We start from the raw sequence: 25,058 nt of genomic DNA, 5'->3' as shown, positions 1-25,058 counted from the left end.
CAAGGTTAAACCTTATACTGAAACTTAATCTTTTGTTAAACAAACTTTAAGAACATAAGACAAGCACGGTGGCATAGTGGTTAGCACTGTTGCCTCACAGCGCCAGGGGCCCGGGTTCGAATCCGGCCTCGGGTGAATGTCTGTGTGGAGTTTGCACATTCTCCCCGTGTTTGCGTGAGTTTTCTCTGGGTGCTCCGGTTTCCTCCCACAGTCCAAAGATGTGCGGTTAGGTTGATTGGCTATGATAAATTGATCCTTAGTGTTAGGGGGATTAAAGACATGGGGATAGGGTGGGACATGTGTTGGTGTAGGGGTTACGGGGATCAGGTGGGATATGTGTTGGTGCAGGCTTGATGGGCCGAAATGGCCTCTATCTGCACAGTGGGGTTTCTGTGATTTCTGTGATAAGAAATAGGAGCAGGAGTAGGCCCCTCGAGCCTGCTCCGCCATTTAATAAGATCATGGCTGATCTGATCCTAACCTCAAATCTACTTCCACTCTCCATCCCACCTGAACCCATGTGATCTCCCGGGAGAGGCGAAAAACCAGATAAAAAACCCAATGGCCAATTTGGGAGAAAAAATCTGGGAAATTCCTCTCCGACCCATCTCGGCGATCGAAACTCGTCCAGGAGATCACTCTGTCCCTGTATTTCCTTTAGTACTTACCTTCTGTAAAAGGTGATCTCCACCCCAGCCAGGAACAGGCTCAATTTACTCTTCAAGGACTCCTAGCTGGCAGCCTGTTCCCGAGGTCTCCACTAATCCCTGTGAATAGAACCATCTCCTGAAATCTAACACAGAATTAGAACACAAGAAGTAGGAGCAGGACCAGGCTACACGGCCCCTGGGCCCGCTCCACTACCCACAGGGCCATGACCATTCCGAACCTAGACTCATGTCCGATTTCCTGCCCACTCCCTGTAACCCCTAATTCCCTTTACTTCTAGGAAACTGTCTATTTCTGTTTTAAATTTATTTAATGATGTAGCTTCCACAGCTCTCTGGGGCAGCAAATTCCACAAACCTACCACCCTCTGAGTGAAGAAGTTTCTCCTCATCTCAGTTTTGAAAGAGCAGCCCCTTATTCTAAGATTATGCCCCCTAGTTCTAGTTTCACCCATCATTGGGAACATCCTCACCGCATCCACCCGATCAAGCCCCTTCACAATCTTATGTTTCAATAAGATCGCCTCTCATTCTTCTGAACTCCAATGAGTAGAGTCCCAATATACTCAACCTCTCCTCATATGTCCCCCCCCTCATCCCTGGGATTAACCGAGTGAACCTTCTTTGTACTGCCTCGAGAGCAAGTATGTCTTTTCTGAAGTATGGACACCAAAACTGTATGCAGTATTTCTGTTGGTCTTCAGTTTTTACACACCAGCTTAACTTAAATTAGTTCAAAGTATTTTTTATCAATTCTGGGGGCACAATCTTATTCACACATTCTTAAAACTTCCAAAATCCAAGACGACAAAAGGGTTAAATGCTTTTTTAACACAGAAGTGAGTGGAGTTAAAACAAACATGACAGAATCTTTCTTTTAAAGACAGACTTTCAGACAAAAGAAATACTGTAATTCTTAAACATTCATAGTCAGGAAAAGCTTCACACTTTAACACACACTCTCATACAAACTGAAATTCCAGCATATTTTTAAGGTTCCTTTCACTCAGCAAATCTTGTGTTTTATTTGTCTCGGCACAGGTGATAACTTCCATGTTGGTAAAGCTTTAAGTTTCTCTTTTTTTCTTTTTAAATCGGTGACTCAGCAGCTTTTCCTGGCTTTCCAAATCCCTCTTTATCTTTGGTTTGTCCCCTCCACCAAGCCCTGTGGATCGATTAACGCTCCTAATTGTTCGAGAATGTCGATTCCTAATATTGTACCCTCCTTATTGGGACAAACATAAAATTGTGCAGGGGTTAGAATCCCTGCCACCTCCAATAATATTACTTCACTTAAATGCGTTCTTGTGGCAGATCCCCCAACCCCGGTGATCAAAACTGCCCATTGATTTGCTGCCTGTGCAATTTGTGTCACCGTCAAAGTAGCAATGGCGAGGCCTTCTCCCTCCTCACTATCAGCATCATCTCCTTCCTCTGTTTTATTATACGGAGGAGGTGGTGGAGCGGTAGGTGTACATGATCGGGGACCAAAGAGTCCCCTTTCACTCTGACTCGCCTGAATTTCTCTCAGTTGTTTTTTATTTCTGCTCTGGCTGCTTTTAATTTCTCTATTTTTCGTTTGTTTAAGGGGGTACATTGTAAAAGCTGTCGTACTATTATTACACCGGCCTTTTGGGTATGTTTAGTTTTCTCTTTTTGCCACCAAGACTTTTGAATGACGGGGTCCTGACTTGGATCCCATCTGTCTCTTAACATTTTGTCGATTAAGCCCTTCCGGTCCTCTGCATAGAATCTATGAAGGGTTCCTTCCACATCCGAGTCTAATTCTTTCCCCGATGCCATTTTGTGGTCTGACCTTCCCCGGCTTTACATACAACTTCTACTTGAGTTTATGTCCATTCGGCCTCTCCACGCGACTTAAATCCCATCCCAAAATGTACACAATAATATGCATAGTAAAAGACTCGATGTCAACACTCGTGCATTTACCTTTCACTCTGACTGACTGGCTTTTATCACAATGACAATGTCTCTTCCAATACTTTGTCTAATGTTTACACGTAATATATCAAGATTATACTCACTACACGTCCAAACGCGTCCGTCATTTTACCGCTTTATAGACACATCACGATTTGGATACTCATTCCGCAGACAGATGGGTGACCGCCTGGATCACGTAATTTTTCCGGGTGGTGTCTCAAATCTACTCACCCCCTTGTGGCCGTTGTCCATCTACATTCTGACATATCCTGCCGACTACGCCAAATGTTGTGGCGAAATTAAATAATTAAGTCCGCACACTAGTCTGTAAATGGTAAAGGGCCAAGCAGTTTATTTAAAACACAAAACTATTCAACAGTACAATACAAACAGTCCGCGGAGGTAACTAAAGGCTGATCAGGGAGTACAGCTAGAGCTCCTTTAGCTGGTTCCTGGCTGTCTCCTCAATTGACTTCAATTTCTATTATTTAAGTGTACAAAAGCCATGGATACCTCGTGCACAGCTCATGACATTTTTCTAATTGGCTTAAAGCCCACATGCACAATTCGTTACATTGTTTTAATTGGCTTGAAGCCCGCATGCACAATTGCTGATTGTCACATGATCTTTATGATCTTATATGTTGTTCCCCACGTGGTTTTACTTCCCTAGTTCGTGGCTGGTGCTTCTGTCTCTGCTGTCATCCAATGTGCAAGCTGCACTGTTAACCCCTTAAGTCCTGAAGGGCACCTATGTTACCCTTCACTAAAAATCCACTTCACCCTCATCATTTTGAACACCTCTATTAGGTCTCCTCTTAACCTTCTCTGCTCTAAGGGGAACAATCCCAGCTTCTCCAATTTCTCTACATAACTGAAGTCCCTCATCCCTGGTACCATCCTGGTCAACCTCCTCTGCACCCTCTCCAAGGCCTTGACATCCTTCCTAAAGTGTGGTGCCCAGAACTGTACACAAGACTCCAGCTGAGGCCAAAACCCTGCAGCTGTACAAAACCCTGGTTAGACCACACCTGGAGCATTGTGAGCAGTTCTGGGCACCACATCTTAGGAAGGACATGTTGGCCTTGGAGGGAGTGCAGCGTAGGTTTACCAGAATGATACCCGGACTTCAAGGGTTAAGTTACGAGGAGGGATTACACAAATTAGGGTTGTATTCCCTGGAATTTAGAAGGTTTTATATCTGATCGATGTTTTCAGGATATTAAGGGGAACAGATAGGGTAGATAGAGAGAAACTATTTCTGCTGGTTGGGGATTCTAGGACTGGGGGCATAGTCAAAAAATTAGAGCCAGACCTCTCAGGAGTGAAATTAGGAAACACTTCTACACACAAAGGGTGGTAGAAGTTTGAAACTCTCTTCCGCAAATGGCAATTGATGTTGGATCAATTGTTAATTTTAAATCTGAGATTGATAGGTTTTTGTTAACCAAAGGTATTGAGGGATATGGGCCAAAGGCGGGTGTATGGAGTTAGGTCGCAGATCAGCCATGATCTCATTGAATGGCGGAACAGGCTCGAGGGGCTGAATGGCCTCCTCCTGTCCTATGTTCCTAACTAGTGATTTGTAAAGGTTTCGTGTAACTTCCTTGTTTTTGTATTCAATGGCACTATATACAAAGCCAAGTATCCCATACGCTTTCTGAACCGCCTCACCAACTTGCCGTGGCACTTTCAAAGATTTGTGAATATGGACCCCCAGGTCCCTCTGCTCTTGCACCCCCTCAAAAGAGTCCCATTTAGATTATACGGCCTCTCCCTGTTGTTTCTCCCAAAGTGCATCACTTCACACTTATCCTCATTTAACGTCATCTGCCTTGTGTCTGCTCATTTCACAGTCTGTCTCTGTCCTTCTGAAGTCTGCTACTACTACACTCTCAAAACTTGGCAACATAGTAAAAACTATCATCCGTAAACTTTGAAATTGTACACCTATACCCAAGTCCAGGTCATTTATATATAACAAGAAAAGCAATGGTCCTAATTCCGACCCCTGGGGGAACCCACTTCATACTTCCCTCCAGTCAGAAAAACATCCCTCAGCACTGCTCACTGCCTCCTCTCCCTTAACCAATTATATACCCAAATTACCATCAGCCCTTTAATTCCCTGTGCTTCTATTTTCCGAGTAAGTCTCTTATGTGGTACTTTATCAAATGCCTTTTAAAAGTCCATATATACAACATCTGCACTACCTTCATCAACCCTCTGTTACTTCATCAAAGAACTCAATCAGGTTAGTCAAACAGAATTTACCTTTAACAAATCCATACTAGCTGCCCCTTATTAACCCATGCTTCTCCAAGTGAGAATTAATTTTGTCCTTGACAATGGTCTCTAGTCGTTCACCCACACTGACATCAAACTGATTGGCCTGTAGTTGCCAGGTTTATCCCTCTCCCCTTTTTTAAACAGGGGTGTAACATTTGCAATCCTCCAGTCCTCTGTCACCACTCCCGTATATCTGAGGGAGATTGAAAGATTGTGGTCGGAGCTACTACTAACTCCACCCTAGCTTCCCTCAGCAATCTACGTTGCATCCCATCTGGACCGGGTGACTTGTTAACTTTGAGTGATGACAATCTATTTAGCACCTCCTTTCTATTTTTATCCTATCCAATTTATCTACTCCCCCCTCCTCTACTGTGACATTAACTTCATCCTCTTCTTTTGTGGAGACAGATGCTAAGTACTCATTCAGTACCTCAGCCATGCCCTCTGCCTCTGTATGATGAGCTCCTATTTGGTCCCTAATCGGCTCTACCATTCCTTTAACTATCCTTTTACTTTTCATATGTTTATGGAAGATTTTTGGGTTCTCTTTTATGTTACCCACTAATCTTTTCTCATATTCTCTCTTTGCCCTAAAATCCTGTTTCAATTTCCCCCGCACTCTCTGTATTCTCCTGGTTTTTGACTGTATTCTGTACCTGACATTTGTTGTAAACCTCCTTTTTCTGTTTTACTCTAACCTCGATGTCCTTTGTCATCAGGAGCTCTAGCTTTGGATGCCCCATCTTCCCTCCTTATGGGAATATGCTTGGTTTGTACCTGAACTATCTCAGCCTTGAAGGCCTGCCATTGGCCATTCACTGTTTTCCTGGACAATCTTTGTTTCCAGTCCACCTGTGCTCAATCCCTTCTCAAATCACTGAAATTGGCTCTCTTCCAGCTGGGTATTTTCACCATTGACTTTTCTTTGTCCCTTTCCACAACTACTTTAAACCTAATGATATTGTGATCACTGTTAACCAGATCCCTCCTGCCCCAGAACCGATGAGAGACCCTTTAAATGTTCTGACTGTGCAAAGAGGTTTCAGAGTTCATCCAACCTGCTGAGTCACCAGCGAGTTCACACAGATCCTCAAAGACAGGAAGATGTTTTAGAAAGGCTGGTGGCACTAAAAGTTCGCACCCATCTCAGAGTTGTGTCCCTTTAATTACAGTCTTGCAGAACAAGAAGAATCACTGTCCCTTTAACTACCACAAATCCCTGTGTGGAGGAGAGGGGGAGATACAGTCTGTCCCAGTAACTGTTGCAGAACAGAATAAGCGACCCTGTACCATAAGGGCTTGACCCTCCCCCACTCCCTGCTTTTCCTCAAGTGTCTCATCCTTAACATTCTCATCCTTGTTTTCAAATCTCTCCATGGCCTCGCCCCTCCCTATCTCTGTAATCTCTTCCAGCCCCTACAACCTTCCGAGATATTTGCGCTCCTCTAATTCCGGCCTCTTGGGCATCCCCGATTTTAATCGCTCCACCATTGGCGGCCGTGCCTTCAGTTGCCTGGGCCCTAAGCTCTGGAATTCCTTCCCTAAACCTCTCTACCTCTCCCCTTCTTTAAGATGCTCCTTAAAACCTACTTCTTTGACCAAGCTTTTGGTCATCTGCACGAATATCGCTTTATGTGGCTCGGTGTCAAATTTTGTTTTATAACACTCCTGTGAAGAGCCTTGCGATGTTTCACTTCATTAAAGGTGCTTTATAAATACAAGTGGTTGTTGTTGTTTCCTGAAACTAATAACAAATTCCCCAGAGGGAAAAAAACTTGTACTTTTACTCCCAAATATTAAAAAGTTTGTTCTACAGAAGCACGAGATTTAGCTGCTTTTATTGATGAATTAAAAAAGTCTCTATTAAAACCTGAGCCAGTGTGTTGTGAGATAAAGAGCCTTGTGTCCAATGCGGGGAATAAAGGCCCACAGCCTCCCCTGGCCCCGGGCCCTGAACAAGGGACTGGAGAAATTCGCTGCCCTGCGGCTCAGACAATCAGCCGGTGCTAGTCCCGCCCCTCGGGCTCCCCGATTGGTTGGAGGACCCACCGCCCGCTCGCTCCTCCAGCCCCGCCCCGCTCGCTCCCTATTGGTCAGAAGCTCCCATTAATCAGGCCCGGGTCACGTCTCCCTCACCGACTTTACAAAGAATGCCCCGTGCGGTCGCCGGGCGGAGCTGCAGGTCGGTGGGAGCGGGGTCGGTAGATTAATAAACTGCGGGTAGGTAGCGCCGCAGGGTTTATAAAGTTGGAGAACGGCCTGAGGCCCGAATGTGATCCCGCAGCCCGGTCTGTGTTCCACCGGACGGCAGCGGTGAGGCTTTTTCTCGGTGAAAGGCCCAGGTTACGTGCCGCCATCTTGGTGGAGGAAAGACGGACCGGTTCCCCCTGCAGCACAGCGTATGCGCGGCCATCTTCTCTCCTCCTGAGGCGGTCCCTGGGCCCGAGGATGACGCGCTTCCGCAAACAATGGGTTGTCAGGTGGCTGATGAGCGTGGCACCAGGAAACCCAGACAGGAGAAACCACAACTGGATCGACACAACAGAGCCGCCAATCCAGAGCTGGCTTGTATCAGGGCGGGTGCTGGATGCAGAAGTCGGTGCCTGGCCGCCTGTGTAGGTCTTTTTGTTGCTTCAGTTTGAGCTGGAGTGGAGATGGAGGAGAAGCTGCTGTGTTTAACCCCCAGTAATCCTGAGCCCAGGAGGACCCAACAATTTGATGGCGAGGACGTCATTTCCGGCGGTGCAGTGCCGCAGGGCGCTATCGGCTACCGCCGCCGCTAACCTCCCGCTGAATATCGCGGGAGGCACAAAGCAACCCAATTTCACCCCCTTGTCCAAGTAGTGAGCGGCCTCCTTATTCTCCCCACCAAAACACACCATCTCACACTGAGATATAGTGAAATGCATTAACACACCACCTCACACTGATCTATAGTGAAATTCATTAACACACCACCTCACACTGATCTATCATGAAATTCATTAACACACCACCTCACACTGATCTATAGTGAAAATCATTAACACACCACCTCACACTGACCTACAGTGACATTCATTAACACACCACCTTACACTAATCTACAGTGAAATTCATTAACACACCACCTCACACTGATCTATAGTGAAATTCATTAACACACCACCTCACACTGACCTATAGTGAAATTCTTTAATACACCACCTCACCCTAATCTACAGTGAAATTCATTAACACACCACCTCACACTGATCTATAGTGAAATTCATTAACACACCACCTCACACTGATCTACAGTGAAATTCATTAACACACCACCTCACACTGATCTACAGTGAAATTCATTAACACACCACCTCACACTGACCTATAGGGAAATTTATTAACACACCACCTCACACTGATCTATAGTGAAATTCATTAACACACTACCTCACACTGATCTATAGTGAAATTCATTAACACACCACCTCACACTGATCTACAGTGAAACTCATTAACACACCACCTCACACTGATCTTTAGTGAAATTCATTAACACACCACCTCACACTGATCTACAGTGAAATTCATTAACACACCGCCTCACACTGATCTATAGTGAAATTCATTAACACACCACCTCACACTGATCTACAGTGAAATTCGTTAACACACCGCCTCACACTAATCTATAGTGAAATTCATTAACACACCACCTCACACTGATCTATAGTGAAATTCATTAACACACCACCTCACACTGATCTATAGTGAAATTCATTAACACACCACCTCACACTGATCAATAGTGAAATTCATTAACACACCACCTCACACTGACCTATAGTGAAATTCATTAACACACCACCTCACACTGATCTATAGTGAAATTCATTACCACACTACCTCACACTGATCTATAGTGAAATTCATTAACACACCACCTCTCACTGATCTATAGTGAAATTCATTTGCCAATTACACGCCCATTCTGAAATTTATTAATGTCTTCTTGCATTTTGTGTTCCTCAGTATTAACTCTACCTCCCAATTTGGTGTCATCGACAAACTTTAAAATTGTTCTTCTGATTCCCGAGTCCAAATCATTTATGAACAACAGTGATTCCAGCACCGATCCCCGTGGAACACCACTTCCCACCTTTTGCCAGTCTGAGTAGCTGCTCCCAACCCCTACTCTCTGTTTCCTGTTTTGTAACCAATTTGCTGTCCATAAACAGTATGTACGATCGACAAGATGACCAAGGTCAGGCCGTGTGGAGTGAAGGGCCAGGCAGCAGAATGGATGGAAAGCTGGCTACAAAACAGAAATCAGAGGGTTGGAGTTAAGGGAAGATTGTTGCGATCTATTCATCCATTCTGCTGCCTGGCCCTTGATGCCACACGGCCTGACCGTGGTCATCTTGTAGACCGTACATACTGCAGACACAGTGCACCAGTGGTGGAGGGGGTGGATATTAAGTCCTGTGGCAGGGGCGCTGATGAAGTGGATTTCTCTGAGTTTTGATGCATCGCCAGTGGCGTTTTTCACCTCTTTCCTCTTTCCTCTTTTATTGCCAGTTTATTAAAGCCTCTCAGGTAGGTTACACAAAAAAATGAGGTCTGTTAAGTTTCTGTCAGAATAACAGGCCTGAACTTGAGTTAGAAAACATTTAGTAATTAAACTAGACTGGGCGGGGCCTGAGGTGTGAGTTAGTAATGGAAAAGTGGCGGCCAGCGTACTTCACACCAGGGCTGAGGACCCGGGGGACTCGGGTTTCTGAATAACTTAATGATTAATTTTGTTTATTGGCCAACCTCAATCAGACTGGCGGTTCATCTTGCTGTCTGGCGGAGGCGAGGTTCCCCAGTGGAGGGCTCTCTATGCGGGGGTCCTTTCCTGCACCATTGCAAGTCCAGATGTGATGTGATGTTTGTGGCCTAGAGGAATCCACGGGCTGTGTATATATTCAGTGTGAGAGGTTGCAGCCCCTGTATAGTTACCTGAAGGGGCTGCTCCTCAACTCTTGGTAACACTTTAGCCCCACGCTCCTAATCTTTGGCCGCCCGGTGCAGAGGTGGGGTGGGTAAGTCGGAGGATCTTCTCCTGGACTTGTTCTTGGGCCTGGCGAAAACAGCAATTTGTAGGCCCAGAATGGGTGGGGCCCATGGGGGGATCGCTCTGGCTGCCTGCCTCTCTCCCGTGGTCTTGTCCCTGCCCAGGTGGCCCTGGAGAGGGAGCAGGCGGTGTCTTGACCGGTATGCTTGATGCCTTCTGTGACTGGTGGGCACCTCAGCTTAAAGAGGATTTGATTAAGAAGTTTGCAGATGATACTAAAATCGGCTGTGTGGTTGATACTGAAGAAGGAAGCTGTAGACTGCAGGAAGATATCAATAAATTGGTCAGGTGGGCAGAACAGTCGCAAATGGAATTCAATCCAGAGAAGTGTGAGGAAATGCATTTGGGGAGGGCTAACAAGGAAATGGAATACACATTAAATGGTAGGACACTGAGTAGTGTAGAGGAACAAAGAGACCTTGGAGTTCATGTCCACAGATCCCTGAAGGTAGCAGGCCAGGTAGATAAGGTGGTTAAGAAGGCATACGGACTGCTTGCCTTTATTAGCCGTGGTATAGAATACAAGAGCTGGGGGGTTATGCTTCAACTGTATAAAACACTAGTTAGGCCTCAGCTAGAGTACTGCGTGCAGTTCTGGTCACCACATTACAGGAAAGATATGATTGCACTAGAGAGGGTACAGAGGTGATTTACAAGGATGTTGCTGGGAGTAGAGAATCTAGTTATGAGGAAAGACTGGATAGGCTGGGTCTGTTTTCCTTGGAACAGAGGAGGCTGAGGGGAGACTGTATTGAGGTGTATAAAATTATGAGGGGACTAGATAAAGTGAATAGAAAGGACCTATTTCCCTCAGCAGAGGGGTCAAAATCCAGGGGGCACAGATTTAAAGTAATTGGGGGAAGGTTTAGAGGGGAAATGTCTTCACCCAGAGGATTGTGGGGGTCTGGAACTCACTGCCTGAAAGGGTGGTAGAGGCAGGAACCCTAACCACATTAAAAAAGTACTTGGATGTGCACTTGGGATGCTTTACCCTGCAGGGCTACGGACCAAGAGCTGGGAAGTGAGATTAGGCTGGATAGCTCTTTGTTGGCCGGCGCGGACACGATGGGCTGAAATGGCCTCCTTCCATGCTGTAACTCTCTATGATTCTAAGAGGCGATAATCGATCCTCACAATCACATTATGATTGAATTATTATTTGTGAGTGTTGCTGTATTGTACACAGTTATTCATAGAATAGATTCATAGAGACTTACAGCACAGAAGGAGGCCATTCGGCCCATCGTGCCTGTGCCAGCTCTTTGAAAGAGTCGTCGTGTTTAGTCCCACATCCTCACTTTTTGTCCCTAACCCTGTCAGTTGCTCCAGTTCCCATCCAACTCTGCTTTACAATTATTAACGGAATCAGCTTCCACCATCTTTTCAGGTCGAGAGTTCCAGATCCCCACAACTCTGAGTACAAACATTTCTCCTCATCTCTCCTCTAGATCTTTTGCCAATTTTTTTGAATCTTCTCTAGTTATTGACCCACTCACCAGAGGGAATGTTTCTTTCCCTATTTATTCTGTCAAAATCTCTCACCATCTTGAAAACCTCTATTAAATCACCTCTGAACCTTCCCTGTTCCAAGGAGGGCAGTCCGAACTTTTCCAACCTCTCCTCATAACTGAAGTCCCTCATCCTGGTAAACCTCCTCTGGGCCCTTTCTAAGGCCTGTAGGATTCGCAAAATTGAATATTGTATCATAAGGGTCTAATGGCAGAAGAGGCCTTGTTTTTAAAGACTGTTTTAAAAGAAGCCCAGGAAAAAGGGGCATCCAAAATGGCCACCAGACCCCGTGACCGACTTATTGGGACACTTTAAAATGGTTCCTGCAGCCCCCAGACAGCCTTTGTGGATTCAGCCCACAGTAAGTTCTGGAAGCCATTTCTGAGAAAACAAAACCAGACACAAACACATACATATAGATTGGATTCAGATCCAGTCAGATCGGCCTGCAGATAAAGGCCATCGAAACATTTACCCAGACAAAGGGAAACAGTTACACATTCATGAGGAGAGCATCAAAGACACGTTAAAGACATCAAGAAGACATTAAAAACAATACAGGTCATTCCAGACCAGAGATGGCCCTTTACCGGCCATCCCGAAAGTACTTTAAAATATAATAACTCCCCGTTGTGATACAAGCCCGCCAAAAGTTAAACAAAGACTAACCATGATCTCGGTGGGAGATAAGGCTTCTCTTGAGAAGTATATTTGGAGTCCCCGGGTAACCATCAGTAGCGATTTAGAGAGAAATCTCAGGAGGAATCTCAGTAGTGATCTAAAGTAGCCATCTGAAGGAGCGATCAGGATGAAACTTCGATCCAGAGACCAAGAAGGGGGTTCAAGTCTGCGTCCCACCCCGGGGTAACCATCTTGCAGACCATCAACAAACCCCGGGCTGTTGACGAGACAAAAGGGCAGCAGCCCTACAGAAGAAACCTAGCTGAAAATGGTAACTAGCTAGACTGCATGAAGAGACCTATTTGAAAATGGTCAAACAGTTGGCCTTCCCCCACATCGATGTCCAGGCCTGCTGAGGTCCAGCCTGTCCGTGACCTTCACCTCGAGGGAGAGAAGGTGTGTCGCAGCTCGCAGCCCGCAGCGCTGACCACGAGGAAACAGGACACCTGAAAGGATCAAAACGCAGACCTGTTTCAAAACCTTGCAATTTCTAGCTGGATAGGTGAGCATGTTTCTGGCCCTTCATAATCGGATCTAGATAGGTTTAAGGGGGTGGACATTTTTGGGTATAATTAACATGAGTTGTTGTCCCTCGATGTTCCGTGTGTTTTCCCCATTTCATGATGATCTTCATAAAGTATAATATGCCTGTATCTATTTTAGTTAGTACTGTATTTTGATTTGTTTTTCCCTCCCATGTACCCTCTTATTTGCTTGCATTTGATTTGTTTTTCCTTATGCAATAAAATTTCATTTTGTTTCATTAAACTTGGTCTATAAGAGTATTCTCTGCATTGCAGTTCCTGCACCTAAACCAGTGTCTAGAACCTAAGGGGTGAGTGGGTCGAACCACTCAAGGTTTTACTGTGCAAGAGGGAGAGAGAGGCCTCTAGAGAGAGAAACCTCTGCGACCTCGGAGAGAAAACCCCTTACAGGCCTTTACACCTTCCCTCAAGTGTGGGGCCCAGACTTGTCCACAACACTCCAGCTGAGGCCTAACCTGTGATTTATGAAGTTCCAGCATCATCTCTTTGCTTTTATATTCTATTCCTCTGTTTCTAAACCCAAGTAACCGGTTATTGGTTGTTTATTATCTGGGGGGCACTGGGGCACTTGCCTTCAGGGGTTTTGCTCCCATCTGGTGTCACTGGGGCAACTCAGAGTCACGCCTACAGGTGGTGAAAAATGGCCCAATCTCAAACGGATGACAAAGATGAGGAGAAATGTTTTCACTCAGAGAGTTGTTGGGATCTGGAACGCTCAGGGAGCGGGTTAATGAACCCCGGGATCCCTGATAGCCTGCCAGGATCTTGTGCTGCTGCTGTGCCAGAAGAGAGGAGAGGGGAGGACAGGACAGGTGAGGTCTCTCTCTCTGTGTCCAGGAGGAGAGACCACATCTGTTGCTGCTGCAGCTACTATTGGGGTGCCAGAGGAGAGGAGAGGAGAGACCAGGAGACCAGACCAGAGCTAACAACAAAGGGAAGCCATTCCATCACTGTTTCCCCAACTGGTCTCCATTACAGGAGAGGGAGAGAGGTGAGAAAAACGAACATCCTACATCTGTTAGTAAGGAGGGAGAGCCGTTGGAAAACTTCTACAGGTGGGTGTTTCATGGTGCACTCTCATAAAGACTTTGTATTTAAGTGGGGGGGGGAGGAAAGAAGAAGGAGAAGAAAACATCCAGGGGTGTGTGTGAGTGTGTGTGGCTCTTGTAAAAACTAGGCCACACACACCACTAGCAAACACCCCTCCCTATTGCTTCACCTGGGACAGCTGGAGCTGCCCAGGTGAAGTCATCATTTAATTATCACATCATTAAGACCTGGTGGTGGACTGAGCCTGGGCATCTCCAGCTTTATTTTCCCAGGTGAAGACATCTCCCCCCACAAGAAGACCATCAATAGAGACATATTTTTCAGAGAGTGCACCCCTGTGAGCACCCACCCACCATCTTGAGTGGAGACCCAGCCCCTGCGGCCTCCCTCCTTCCCACCCCCCCTTTCTCTCTCTCTTTGCCTCTCTCTAAAGCGGCACCTCATATCCATTAATTGCACATTAAGCAGAGGGGAAAAGGCCCCTCTCCCAATTTAATCAACAAGGGGAGAGGTGTGCCTTCACTTTTAAAGCTCCCTCTGCTCAGGGAAAACAACCACTGAGGCCATTAACATCACCAGGGCCTGTGACTTGGGTGGGTGTAGCCCTTTATAATAAGCGCCGCACGATGGCGACCACATCATCGCTGGTGACGGGGCCAGCAAGGTCATACGCAAGTGTGGCAGCCACGGCCATGGCTGCTCCCGTTGCTTCTGCTGCCCCGTCACCATTCCACCTCATCACTAAAAAACACGGGGTGAAGAGCTACACTCATCCCAACATGACTATCGAGGCGTGCGTGAAGGCCATGGCTGGGGTTGTCGGCCCTTCAGCCATCATCGCCGCCTTGAAAATGTACGGCAAGGTGGTGTTCTTCCTGGCATCGGAGTGGGCGGTGTCCCTGGCTGTAACCAAGGGGCTCACCGTGGGCGGGACCTTCCTGCCGGTGGATCCTCTCGAGGCCACTGCGCAAAGGATCCTCTTGTCAAACGTCCCAACCTTTGTTTTGGCTGAGCTCCTCCTCCCCCCACCTACGTCAACTGGGGGAGGTGAGGCCAGGGATCACACCGATCGCACTCGGATGCAGGGAGGCCAGCCTCCGGCACGTCTTCTCCTTCCAGCACCAGCTTTTTGTTCAGCTGGCCCGGGAGGAGGACACCGAGGGCGCTTTTATCGTGTGCCACGAGGGGGCTGCCCACCGCGTCTTTTGGACGTTGGACGGTGTGCGGTGCCATGCCTGTAATGAGGTGGGGCACGTACAAATGTACTGCCCTGCCTCCAAGGCCCTAGACAGATGGTCGGATCTGGTTCTGCTCATCGGCTCTGTGCATGCTGCTGTCAAATCCATGGGCGGGAAGAGGGCACGGGGCCACGGGAGCAGCGTCGGATCAACAAGTTCCTCGCTGGGCTGCTGAGGGAGTGGCGGTCGAATAGTGGCCGTTCTCCCTCCTTCCGTTAGGTTAAGTAGAGGTTGCACTATGCTCCTCATGAAGATAACAATAGCCAGCCTCAACATCAACGGCAGCAGAGATGCGCGTCGTAGATTTAATAACTTCTTGGTCCTCCGGGACGGGAGGTATGCGGTGTGCTTCCTGCAAGAAACCCACACCGTTCCGGAGGATGAGGCCAAGTGGCTCCTGGAGTGGCAAGGAGGGGTCAGCATGAGTCACCTCTCCAACTATTCCAGCGGGGTGGCTATCTTGCTGGCCCTGCATTTTAGGCCGGTTATCTTGTGGGTCAAGGAGCACATGCCGGGCCACTTGCTTTAGGTCACTGCGGCCGGTGCGCAGCAAGTGTGCTTCTTTGAAGAAGTGTCTGCTCTTCTGGGCTCCATCGACGTCGGTGAGTGTGTCATCCTCGGGGGAGATTTTAATTGCACCCTCGAGGTGAGGGACCATTCGGGTCCCCCATGCAGCCTGGCGTTGGTGGAGAAGTTGAGGGACCTGGTCGGGTCCTTCGACTTAGTGGACATCTGGCGAAATCTCCATCCCGACTCCAGCACCTTCACTTACGTGAGGTCTGGAGGAGGAAGGTCGAGAATCGACCGCCTTTACATTTCCCGGGCGTACGTCTGCTGCGTCCCGCTGGCTTCCATGCAACCAGTGCCGTGCACGGACCACCACCTGGTGTGGGTGGAGCTCGCTCCGTTGCACACGCCGGGGTGGTCCACCTACTGGCATTTTAACAACCTGCTGCTGGAGGGCGAGCAGTTTCAGGATTTGATTCGTCGGTTCTGGGCTGACTGGAGAAGGAAGCGGGGGGGCTTCCCCTCCTTGAGGCTATAGTGGGACGTGGACAAGGCTCACGTCCATCTCTTCGGTCAGGAGTACACAAGGGGGTCGACCAAGAGGCGGGAGGCCTGGGTCAGGCGGTTGGAGAGGGAGGTGCTCGACCTGGAGTCCCGTCTTGGTCAAGTCGACAATGACCCGGCCCTGCAGAAGGTGTACGAAGAGAAGAAGGGCACACTGAAGGACCTGCAGCTCGTCAGGTCCCAAGGCGTGTACGTGAGGCCGCAGATCCAGATCCTCCGGGACCTGGACCACGGCTCCCCCTTCTTCTACTCGCTGGAAAAAATGGGGGTTCCGTAAGCAGCTCTTGGGGCTGCTGGCCGACAACGGATCTCTGGTCTCAGATCCGGAGGGGATCAGCGCGGAGACCCGGGCCTACTACGGGGCTCTGTTCTCTCTGGATCTGTCCAGCGAGGATGCGCACAGAGTTTTGTGGGAGGACTTATTGAAGGTCGGCCCGGAGGGCGCCGAAAAATTGGACGCTCCGCTAAGCTTGGCGGAGCTGACCGGCGCCCTCGGCCAGCTCTTGAAGGGACAGTCCCCGGGGCTGGACGGGCTGACCGTGGAGTTCCACAGGGCATTCTGGGACGCCCTGGGGGGCGACTACCTGCGAGGCCTGGGAGAAAACCTGGCGACCGGGGAGATGCCCCTCTTTTGGTGCAGGGTGGTCATTGTCCTGCTGCCTAAGAGGGGCGATCTCCGCCTATTAAAAAACTGGCGCCCTGTCTCCCAGCTCAGTACGGATTATAAAAGTTTTGCCAGGGCCATGTCTGCCTGCCTTGGCACTGTGCTGGCCCACATGATCCACCCGACCAGTCCTACACGGTCCTGGGCCAGACTATCGACGATAACATCCATCTGGTCCGGGACCTGGTCCACCATTCCCAGGGATCTGGTCTGTCGGTCGCCTTCCTTTCCCTGGATCAGGAGAAGGCATTCGACAGGGTGGATTACGAGTATCTCTTCGGAACTCTACGCACATTTGGGTTCGGGACGCATTTTGTCGCCCGGATCCGACTTCTGTATGCTGCCGCGGAGTGTCTGATTAAAGTTAATGGGTCTTTGACGGCGCTGCTTTGCTTCGGGAGGAGGGTGCGTCAGGGATGCCCCATGTCCGGCCAGTTATATGCCGTCTGTGTGGAGCCTTTCCTGCGCCTCTTGCGGAAGAGGCTGACGGGACTGGCTCTGCAAGGGCCGGGTGTGGAAGTCCTCCTCTTGGCTTACATCGATGATGTGCTCCTCATGGTCACGGATCCCGCTGACATGCGGAGGATGCGAGAATGCCAGCAGATTTACTCAGACGCAACCTCCGCCAGGATCAACTGGGAGAAATGTTCTGGACTCCTGGTGGGCCAGTGGTGGCCGGAGGAGTTCAGGCCCTTCACCTGGAGCACCACGCACCTCCTCTACTTGGGAGTCTACCTCAGCCCTGCCGAGGATGCCTGGCCGGTGAACTGGCAAGAGCTGGAGGCCAAAGTCACCGCTCGCCTAGGACGCTGGACAGGACTGCTCCGATTGTTGTCCGACAGGGGTCGAGCACTGGTCATAAACCAGCTGGTGGCCATCATGTTGTGGTACCGGTTGGTCAATTTGATCCCGCCCCCTGCGTTTGTCGCCAAGATTGAGAAGAAGCTCATCGACTTCTTCTGGGACAAAGGGAAGCACTGGGTCTCTGCCATAGTTCTGAGTCTCCTGCTTAGGGAGGGCGGTCAGGCGCTGGTGTGCCTTCACACTCGGGCAGCGACTTTCCATCTTCAGACCCTGCAAAGATACCAGTACGTCGAGAATCCTCCTCGATGGTGTGCGCTGGTGACCTATTTCTTCCGCCAGCTGCATGGCCTCAACTATGACATGCAGCTCCTGTTTGTGGAATTGGGCTGTATGCGTGCCTACCTGCGGGAGTTGCCTGTCTTCTACCAGGAACTGCTATGGGTATGGAACAGCATCACCTCCAGGCGGAGTTCTCCCCCATCAGGAGTGGTGGCTCTCCTTCAGGAGCCGCTGCTCAGGAATCCACACCTCCGTGACCGCTGGATCGGGCAGCTGGCGGATGGCAGGGCTGTGTCTGGTAAGGTGACCAGGGTCGGGGACCTGCTCGATGGCGGAGGAGCGGGCTGGATGGTGCCAGCGGAGCTGATGCAGCGCCTCTACTGGGCCAATGCCCGGCTCACGGCCAAAGCCATCGAGACGCTGAAAGTGGCACTGGGCCCTGACTCCACTAGGTGTATCGAGGAGGCTCAGGCACGTGGGGCGATCCCGTCTGAACTGACCCCTGTTCGAAAGGAATTCCTCATCAGCGCATGGCCCCGAAACCCCTCTCAGGAACTGGCACCTCACAGCTTCAGCCGTCTTGGGGAAATGCCATCCATGCCTTTTAGTTCCGCGCGGAGGGGTTTCCTGTACGGGCTGCTCCTGCACACTCTCCACTTTGTCATCTTCACCTGTCATCTGGACATGCCTTGGCGTGCCATCTTGCCATCCGGCGGCGGTCCCCAATGGGGGGCTCTCTATGTGGGAGTCCTCCCTTTATCTATTGGGGACTTGGCCTGGAGGGTGTTGCATGGAGCAGTCATGTGCAATAAGATTTTAGATAAGTTCACAGACTCCCAGGCTGCTTGCCATTTTTGTGGCCTAGAGGAGTCCGTGTTTCATGTTTATGTGAAATGTGAGAGGTTGCAGTCCCTGTTCCATCATTTGAAGGGGCTGCTCCTCGATTTTTGGCTGCACTTCAGTCCCACGCTCCTGATTTTGGTCACCCGGTGCGGAGGGGAGTGGGCAGGTCGGAGGACCGCCTTGTAGGACTGCTCCTGGGCCTGGCCAAAGTGACCATTAATAGGTCCAGGCTGCAGGCAGTTGTTCGGCCCGATTGCCTGCCTCTCTTCCGTGGCTATGTTCCTGCCCGGGTGGCACTGGAGATGGAGCACGCGGTGTCTGCCGGCACACTCGAGGCCTTCCGAGACTGGTGGGTGCCACGGGGACTGGAGTGCATTGTCACCCCGGCCGGGGTGATTTAAGTTTAATTTGATTACGGAAACATGGCTCCAGGGTGGCCAAGGCTGGGACTCAACATCCAGGGGTATTCAATATTCAGGAAAGATAGGCAAAAAGGAAAGGGAGGTGGGGTAGCATTGCTGGTTAAAGAAGGGATTAACACAATTGTAAGGAAGGATTTTAGCTCTGATGATGTGGAATCTGTATGGGTAGAACTGAGAAATACCAAGGGGCAGAAAACGTTAGTGGGAGTGGCATATAGACCTCCAAACAGTAATGCGGAGGTTGGGGATGACATTAAAAGGGAAATTAGAGAAGCATGCAATAAGGGCACAGCAGTCATCATGGGTAACTTTAATCTACATATAAATTGGGCTAACCAAATTAGTAACAATATTGTGGAGGAGGAATTCCTGGAGTGTTTACGGGATGGTTTCCTGGACCAATATGTCGAGGAACCAACCAGAGATCAGGCCATCTTAGACTGGGTATTGTGTAATGAGAAAGGATTAATTAACAATCTTGTTGTACGAGGCCCCTTGGGTCGGAGCGATCATATGATAGAATTCTTCATTAAGATGGAGAATGAAGTTGTTGACTCAGAGACTAGGGTCCTGAATTTAAACAAAGGAAACTACGATGGTCTGAGGCGCGAGTTGGGTGGGATTGATTGGGGAATGTCACTCAAAGGGTTGATGGTGGATAGGCAATGGCAAACATTCAAAGATCGCATGGATGAACTACAGAATTAGTTCATCCCAGTTTGGCAAAAAACAAAACAAAAAAGGTGACTCAACCGTGGCTAACAAGGGAAATTAGGGATAGCATAAGATCCAAGGAGAGGACATATAAATTGGCCAGAAAAAGCAGTAAACCTGAGGATTGGGAGCAGTTTAGGATTCAACAAAGGAGGACAAAGGGATTAATTAAGAAGGGGAAAATAGAATGAGAGTAAGCTTGGAGGGAACATAAAAACTAACTGTAAAAGCTTTTATAGATATGTGAAGAGAAAAAGATTGGTGAAGTCAAGCGTAGGTCCCTTGCAGTCAGAATCAGGGGAATTTATAATGGGGAACAAAGAAATGGCAGACCAATTAAATACATACTTTGGTTCTGTCTTCACAAAGGAGGACACAAATAAGCTCCCAGAGATGTCAGGGAACATAGGGTCTGATGAAAGGGAGGAACTGAAAGAAATCAATATTTGTAGGGAAATGGTATAAAGGAAATTGATGGGATTGAAGGCCGATAAATCCCCAGGGTCTGATAATCTACATCCTAGGGTACTTAAGGAAGTGGCACTAGAAATAGTAGATGCATTGCTGGTCATCTTCCAACATTCGAAGGAATCTGGAAGAGTACCCATGGATTGGAGGGTAGCTAATGTTACCCCACTATTCAAAAAAGGTGGTAGAGAGAAAATGGGGAATTACATCGGTAGTGGGGAAAATGCCACAGTCCATCATAAAAGATGTAATAGCAGAGCACTTGGAAAACAGTGACAGGATCGGACAAAGTCAACATGGACTTACAAAGGGTAAATCATGCTTGACTAATCTACTGGAATTTTTTGAGGATGTAACTGGTAAAATAGATAAGGGAGAACCAGTGGATGTGGTCATAGAGTCATAGAGTTTTACAGCACAGAAAGAGGCCCTTCGGACCATCGTGTCTGCGCCGTCCATCAATCCCTGTCCAGTCTAATCCCATTTTCCAGCATTTGGTCCATATCCTTGTATGCAATGGCATTTCAAGTGCTCATCCAAATGCTTCTTGAAGTGTATTTGGACTTTCAGAAGGCTTTCAATAATGTCCCACATAAGAGATTAGCGTGTAAAGTTAAGGCACATGGGATTGGGGGCAAGGTACTGACTTGGATAGAGAACTGGTTGGCAGACAGGAAGCAAAGAGTTGGAATAAATGGGTCTTTTTCTGAGTGGCAGGCAGTGACTAGTGGGGTACCGCAGGGATCGGTCCTTGGACCCCAACTATTTACAATATATATTAATGATCTAGACAAGGGAACCAGATGTAATATCTCCAAATTTGCAGATGACACAAAGCTGGGTGGGCGTGTGTGCTGTGAGGAGGATGCCGAGAAACTCCAGGATGACTTGGACAGGTTGGGTGATTGGGTAGAAGCATGGCAGATGCAATATAATGTGGATAAATGTGAGGCTATCCACTTTGGTAGCAAAAACAGGAAGGCAGATTATTATCTGAATGGCAATAGATTGGGAGAAGGGGAAGTGCAACGAGACCTGGGCGTCCTTGTGCACCAGTCGCTGAATGTAAGCATGCAGTTAAGAAGGCAAATGGTATGTTGTCCTTTGTAGCGAGAGTGTTTGAGTACAGGAACAAGGATGTCTTGCTGCAGTTGTACAGGGCCTTGGTGAGACCACATCTTGAGTATTGTGTGCAGTTTTGGTCGCCTTATCTGAGGAAGGATGTTCTTGCCATGGAAGAAGTTCAGCTAACATTCACCAGGCTGATACCTGGGATGGCAGGAATGATGTATGAGGAGAGATTGGGTCGATTGGGCTTATACTCACTGGAGTTTAGAAGAATGAGAGGGGATCTCATTGAAACTTATAAAATTCTGACAGGACTGGACAGACTAGATGCAGGAAGAATGTTCCCGATGGTCGGGGAGTCCAGAACCAGGGGTCACAGTCTAAGGATAAGGGGTAAGCCATTTAGGACAGAAATGAGGAGGAATTTCTTCACCCAGAGAGTGGTGAACCTGTGGAAATCTCTACCACAGAAGGCAGTAGAGGCGAATTCATTAAATATATTCAAGAAGGAGTTAGATATATTTCTTAAGGCTAAAGGGATCAAGGGATATGGGGAGAAGGCAGGGACAGGGTACTGAATTTGGATGATCAGCCATAATCACATTGAATGGCGGAGCAAGCTCGAGGGGCCGATTGGCCTACTCCTGCTCCTCTCTTCCATGTTTCTATGTTTCTATGATAGGTCTTAAACTTAATTTCAGTATTTTAAGTTTCTTTACAATCCACGTGTTCGGCTGGGAGAGCGGGAGGCTCCGCTCGGCGATGCAGAGAGCCCTGCAGAAGGCCCGGGACCATGTAGGACTGGTCGGGGTGGATCATGTGGGCCAGCATGGTGCCAAGGCAGGCAGACATGGCCCTGGCAAAAATTTTATAATCCGTGCTGAGGAGGGAAACCGGATGCCAGTTTTTTAAAAGTCGGCGATCGCTCCTCTTAGGCAGCAGGACAATGACCGCCCTGTGCCACGAGAGGGGCATCTCCCCGGTCACCAGACTTTCCCCCAGGATCCGCACGTAGTCGCCCCCAGGACATCCCAGAATGTCCTGTGGGACTCCACGGTCAGCCCGTCCAGCCCCGGGGACCTTCCCCTCGAGAGCTGGCCGAGGGCGCCGGTCAGCTCCGCCAGGCTTAGCGGAGCATCCAATTTATTGGCGCCCTCCGGGCCAACCTTCAGCAACGCCTCCCACAAAACACTGCGCGCATCCTCGCTGGACGGATCCGGAGAGAACAGAGCCCCATAATAGTCCTGGGTCTCTGCGCTGATCCCCTCCGGATCCAAGACCAGAGATCCGTCATCGGCCAGCAGCCCCAAGAGCTGCTTACGGACCCCCCATCTATTTTCCAGCGAGTAGAAGAAGGGGGAGCCATGGTCCAGGTCCTGGAGGAAGTGGATCCACGACCTCACGTACGTGCCTCGGGACCCGACGAGCTGCAGGTCCTTCAGCATGCCCTTCTTCTCTTCATACACCTTCCGCAGGGCCATGTCATCGACAACTTGACCGAGACGGGACTCCAGGTCGAGCACCTCCCTCTCCAACCGCCCGACCTGGGCCTCCCACCTCTTGGTCGACCCCCTTGCATACTCCTGACAGAAGAGATGGACGAGAGCCTTGCCCACGTCCCACCATGGCCTCAAGGAGGGGAAGCCCCCCCGCTTCCTTCTCCAGTCGGCCCAGAGCCAACGAAACGAATCCTGGAACCGCTCGTCCTCCAGCAGCAGGTTGTTAAAATGCCAGTACGCAGACCCCCCCCATTTGCGTAATGGAACAAGCTCCGCCCACACCAGGTGGTGGTCCGTGCACGGCACCGGCCGCATGGAAGCCGCCAGAATGCAGGAGACCTACGCCCGGGAAATGTAAAGGCGGTCGATTCTGGACCTTCTTCCTCCAGACCTCACGCTAGTGAAGGCGCTGGAGTTGGGATGAAGATTTTGCCAGACATCCACCAAGTCGAAGGACCCGACCAGGTCCCTCAACTTCTCCACTGATGCCAGGCTGCGCGGGGGACCCGAATGGTCCCTCGCCTCGAGGGTGCAATTAAAATCCCCCCTGAGGATGACGCACTCGCCGACGTCGATGGAGCCCAGAAGAGCGGACACTTCTTCAAAGAAGCGCACTTGCTGCACACGGGCCGTGGGGACGTACACGTTCACTAGTTGGAGCGGCATGCCCCCCAGGTGAACAGTGACCTGGAGCAAGCAGCACAGCACGTGCTCCTTGACCCCCACGATCTCCGTCTGAAAATACAGGGCCAGCAAGATAGCCACCCCGCTGGAATAGTTGGAGAGGTGACTCATGCTGACCCCTCCTTGCCACTCCAGGAGCCACGTGGCCTCATCCTCCAGAACGGTGTGGGTTTCTTGCAGGAAGCACACCGCATACCTTCCATCCCGAAGGACCAAGAAGTTATTAAATCTATGGCGCACATCTCTGCTGCCGTTGATGTTGAGGCTGGCTATGGTTATCTTCATGACAAGAGCATAGTGCAACCTCTAGTTAACCTCACGGGAGGAGGGAGAGCAGCTGTTATTCGACCGCCACTCCCTCAGCAGCCCAGCGAAGAACTTGTTGATCCGACGCTGCTCCCGTGGCCCCGCGCCCGTGGATTTGACAGCGGCACGTACGGAGCCGACGAGCAGCACCAGATCCGACCATCTGTCTAGGGCCTTGGAGGCAGGGCAGTTCTTTTGAACGTGCCCCACCTCCTTACAGGCGTGGCAGTGCACACCGTCCGACGTCCAAAAGACACGGTGGGCAGCTCCCTCGTGCCACATGATACAAGTGCCCTCGGTGTCCTCCTCCCGGGCCAGCTGAACAAAAAGCTGGTGCTGGAAGGAGACGACATGCCGGAGGCTGGCCTCCCTGCATCCGAGCAGGATGGGTCTGATCCCCGACCTCACCTCCCCCAGTTGACGTAGGTGGGGGGTAGGAGGAGCTCAGCCAAAACAAAGGGCGGGATGTTTGACAAGAGGATCCTTTGCGCGGTGGCCTCGAGAGGATCCACCGGCAGGAAGGTCCCGCCCACGGTGAGCCCCTTGGTTACAGCCAGGGACACCGCTCGCTCCGATGCCAGGAAGAACACCACTTTGCCGTACATTTTCGAGGCGGCGATGATGGCTGAAGGGCCAACAACCCCAGCCATGGCCTTCACGCACGCCTTGATAGTCATGTTGGGGTGAGTGTAGCTCTTCACCCCGTGTTTTTTAGTGATGAGGTGGAATGGTGATGGGGCAGCAGAATCAGCGGGAGCAGCTGTGGCCGTGGCTGCCACACTTGCGTATGACCTTGCTGGCCCCGTCACCAGCGATGATGTGGTCACCATCATGGGGCGCTTATTATAAAGGGCTACACCTACCCAAGTCACAGGCCTGGTGATGTTAATGCCCTCAGTGGTTGTTTTCCCTGAGCAGAGGGAGCTTTAAAAGTGAAGGCACACCTCTCCCCTTGTTGATTAAATTGGGAGAGGGGCCTTCTCTCCTCTGCTCAACGGGCAATTAATGGATATGAGGTGCCTCTTTAGAGAGAGACAGAGAGAGAGGCAAAGAGTCATAGAGTCATAGAGTTATACAGCACAGAAAGAGGCCCTTCGGCCCACTGTGTCTGTGCCATCCATCAAGCCCTGTCCAATCTAATCCCATTTTCCAGCATTTGGTCCATAGCCTTGTATGCAATGGCATTTCAAGTGCTCATCCAAATGCTTCTTGAATGTTGTGAGGGTTCC

At 49.6% G+C, this 25,058-nt stretch overlaps 1 protein-coding gene across 1 annotated transcript in view; it reads left to right on the top strand.

The window, feature by feature from the left end:
* Nucleotides 1–24,000, top strand: part of LOC147090063 (uncharacterized) — a 56,479-nt gene extending 32,479 nt beyond the window's left edge. Inside the window, exons 3-6 of the mRNA XM_085977029.1 lie at nucleotides 9,107–9,132; nucleotides 9,447–9,464; nucleotides 22,684–22,743; nucleotides 23,887–24,000. Coding sequence (XP_085833155.1) covers nucleotides 9,107–9,132; nucleotides 9,447–9,464; nucleotides 22,684–22,743; nucleotides 23,887–24,000 — 218 coding nt within the window. The remainder of the gene's footprint in view (nucleotides 1–9,106; nucleotides 9,133–9,446; nucleotides 9,465–22,683; nucleotides 22,744–23,886) is intronic.
* Nucleotides 24,001–25,058: the final 1,058 nt, after the last annotated feature.

The sequence above is a fragment of the Somniosus microcephalus genome, unplaced genomic scaffold, assembly GCF_052327205.1.
Source record: "Somniosus microcephalus isolate GS21.2 unplaced genomic scaffold, FLI_Smic_1.0 unresolved_chr4, whole genome shotgun sequence".
NCBI lineage: Eukaryota > Metazoa > Chordata > Chondrichthyes > Squaliformes > Somniosidae > Somniosus > Somniosus microcephalus.
The sequence above is the reverse complement of the archived record's forward strand: the minus strand, read 5'-3'. Positions and strand labels throughout refer to the sequence as shown.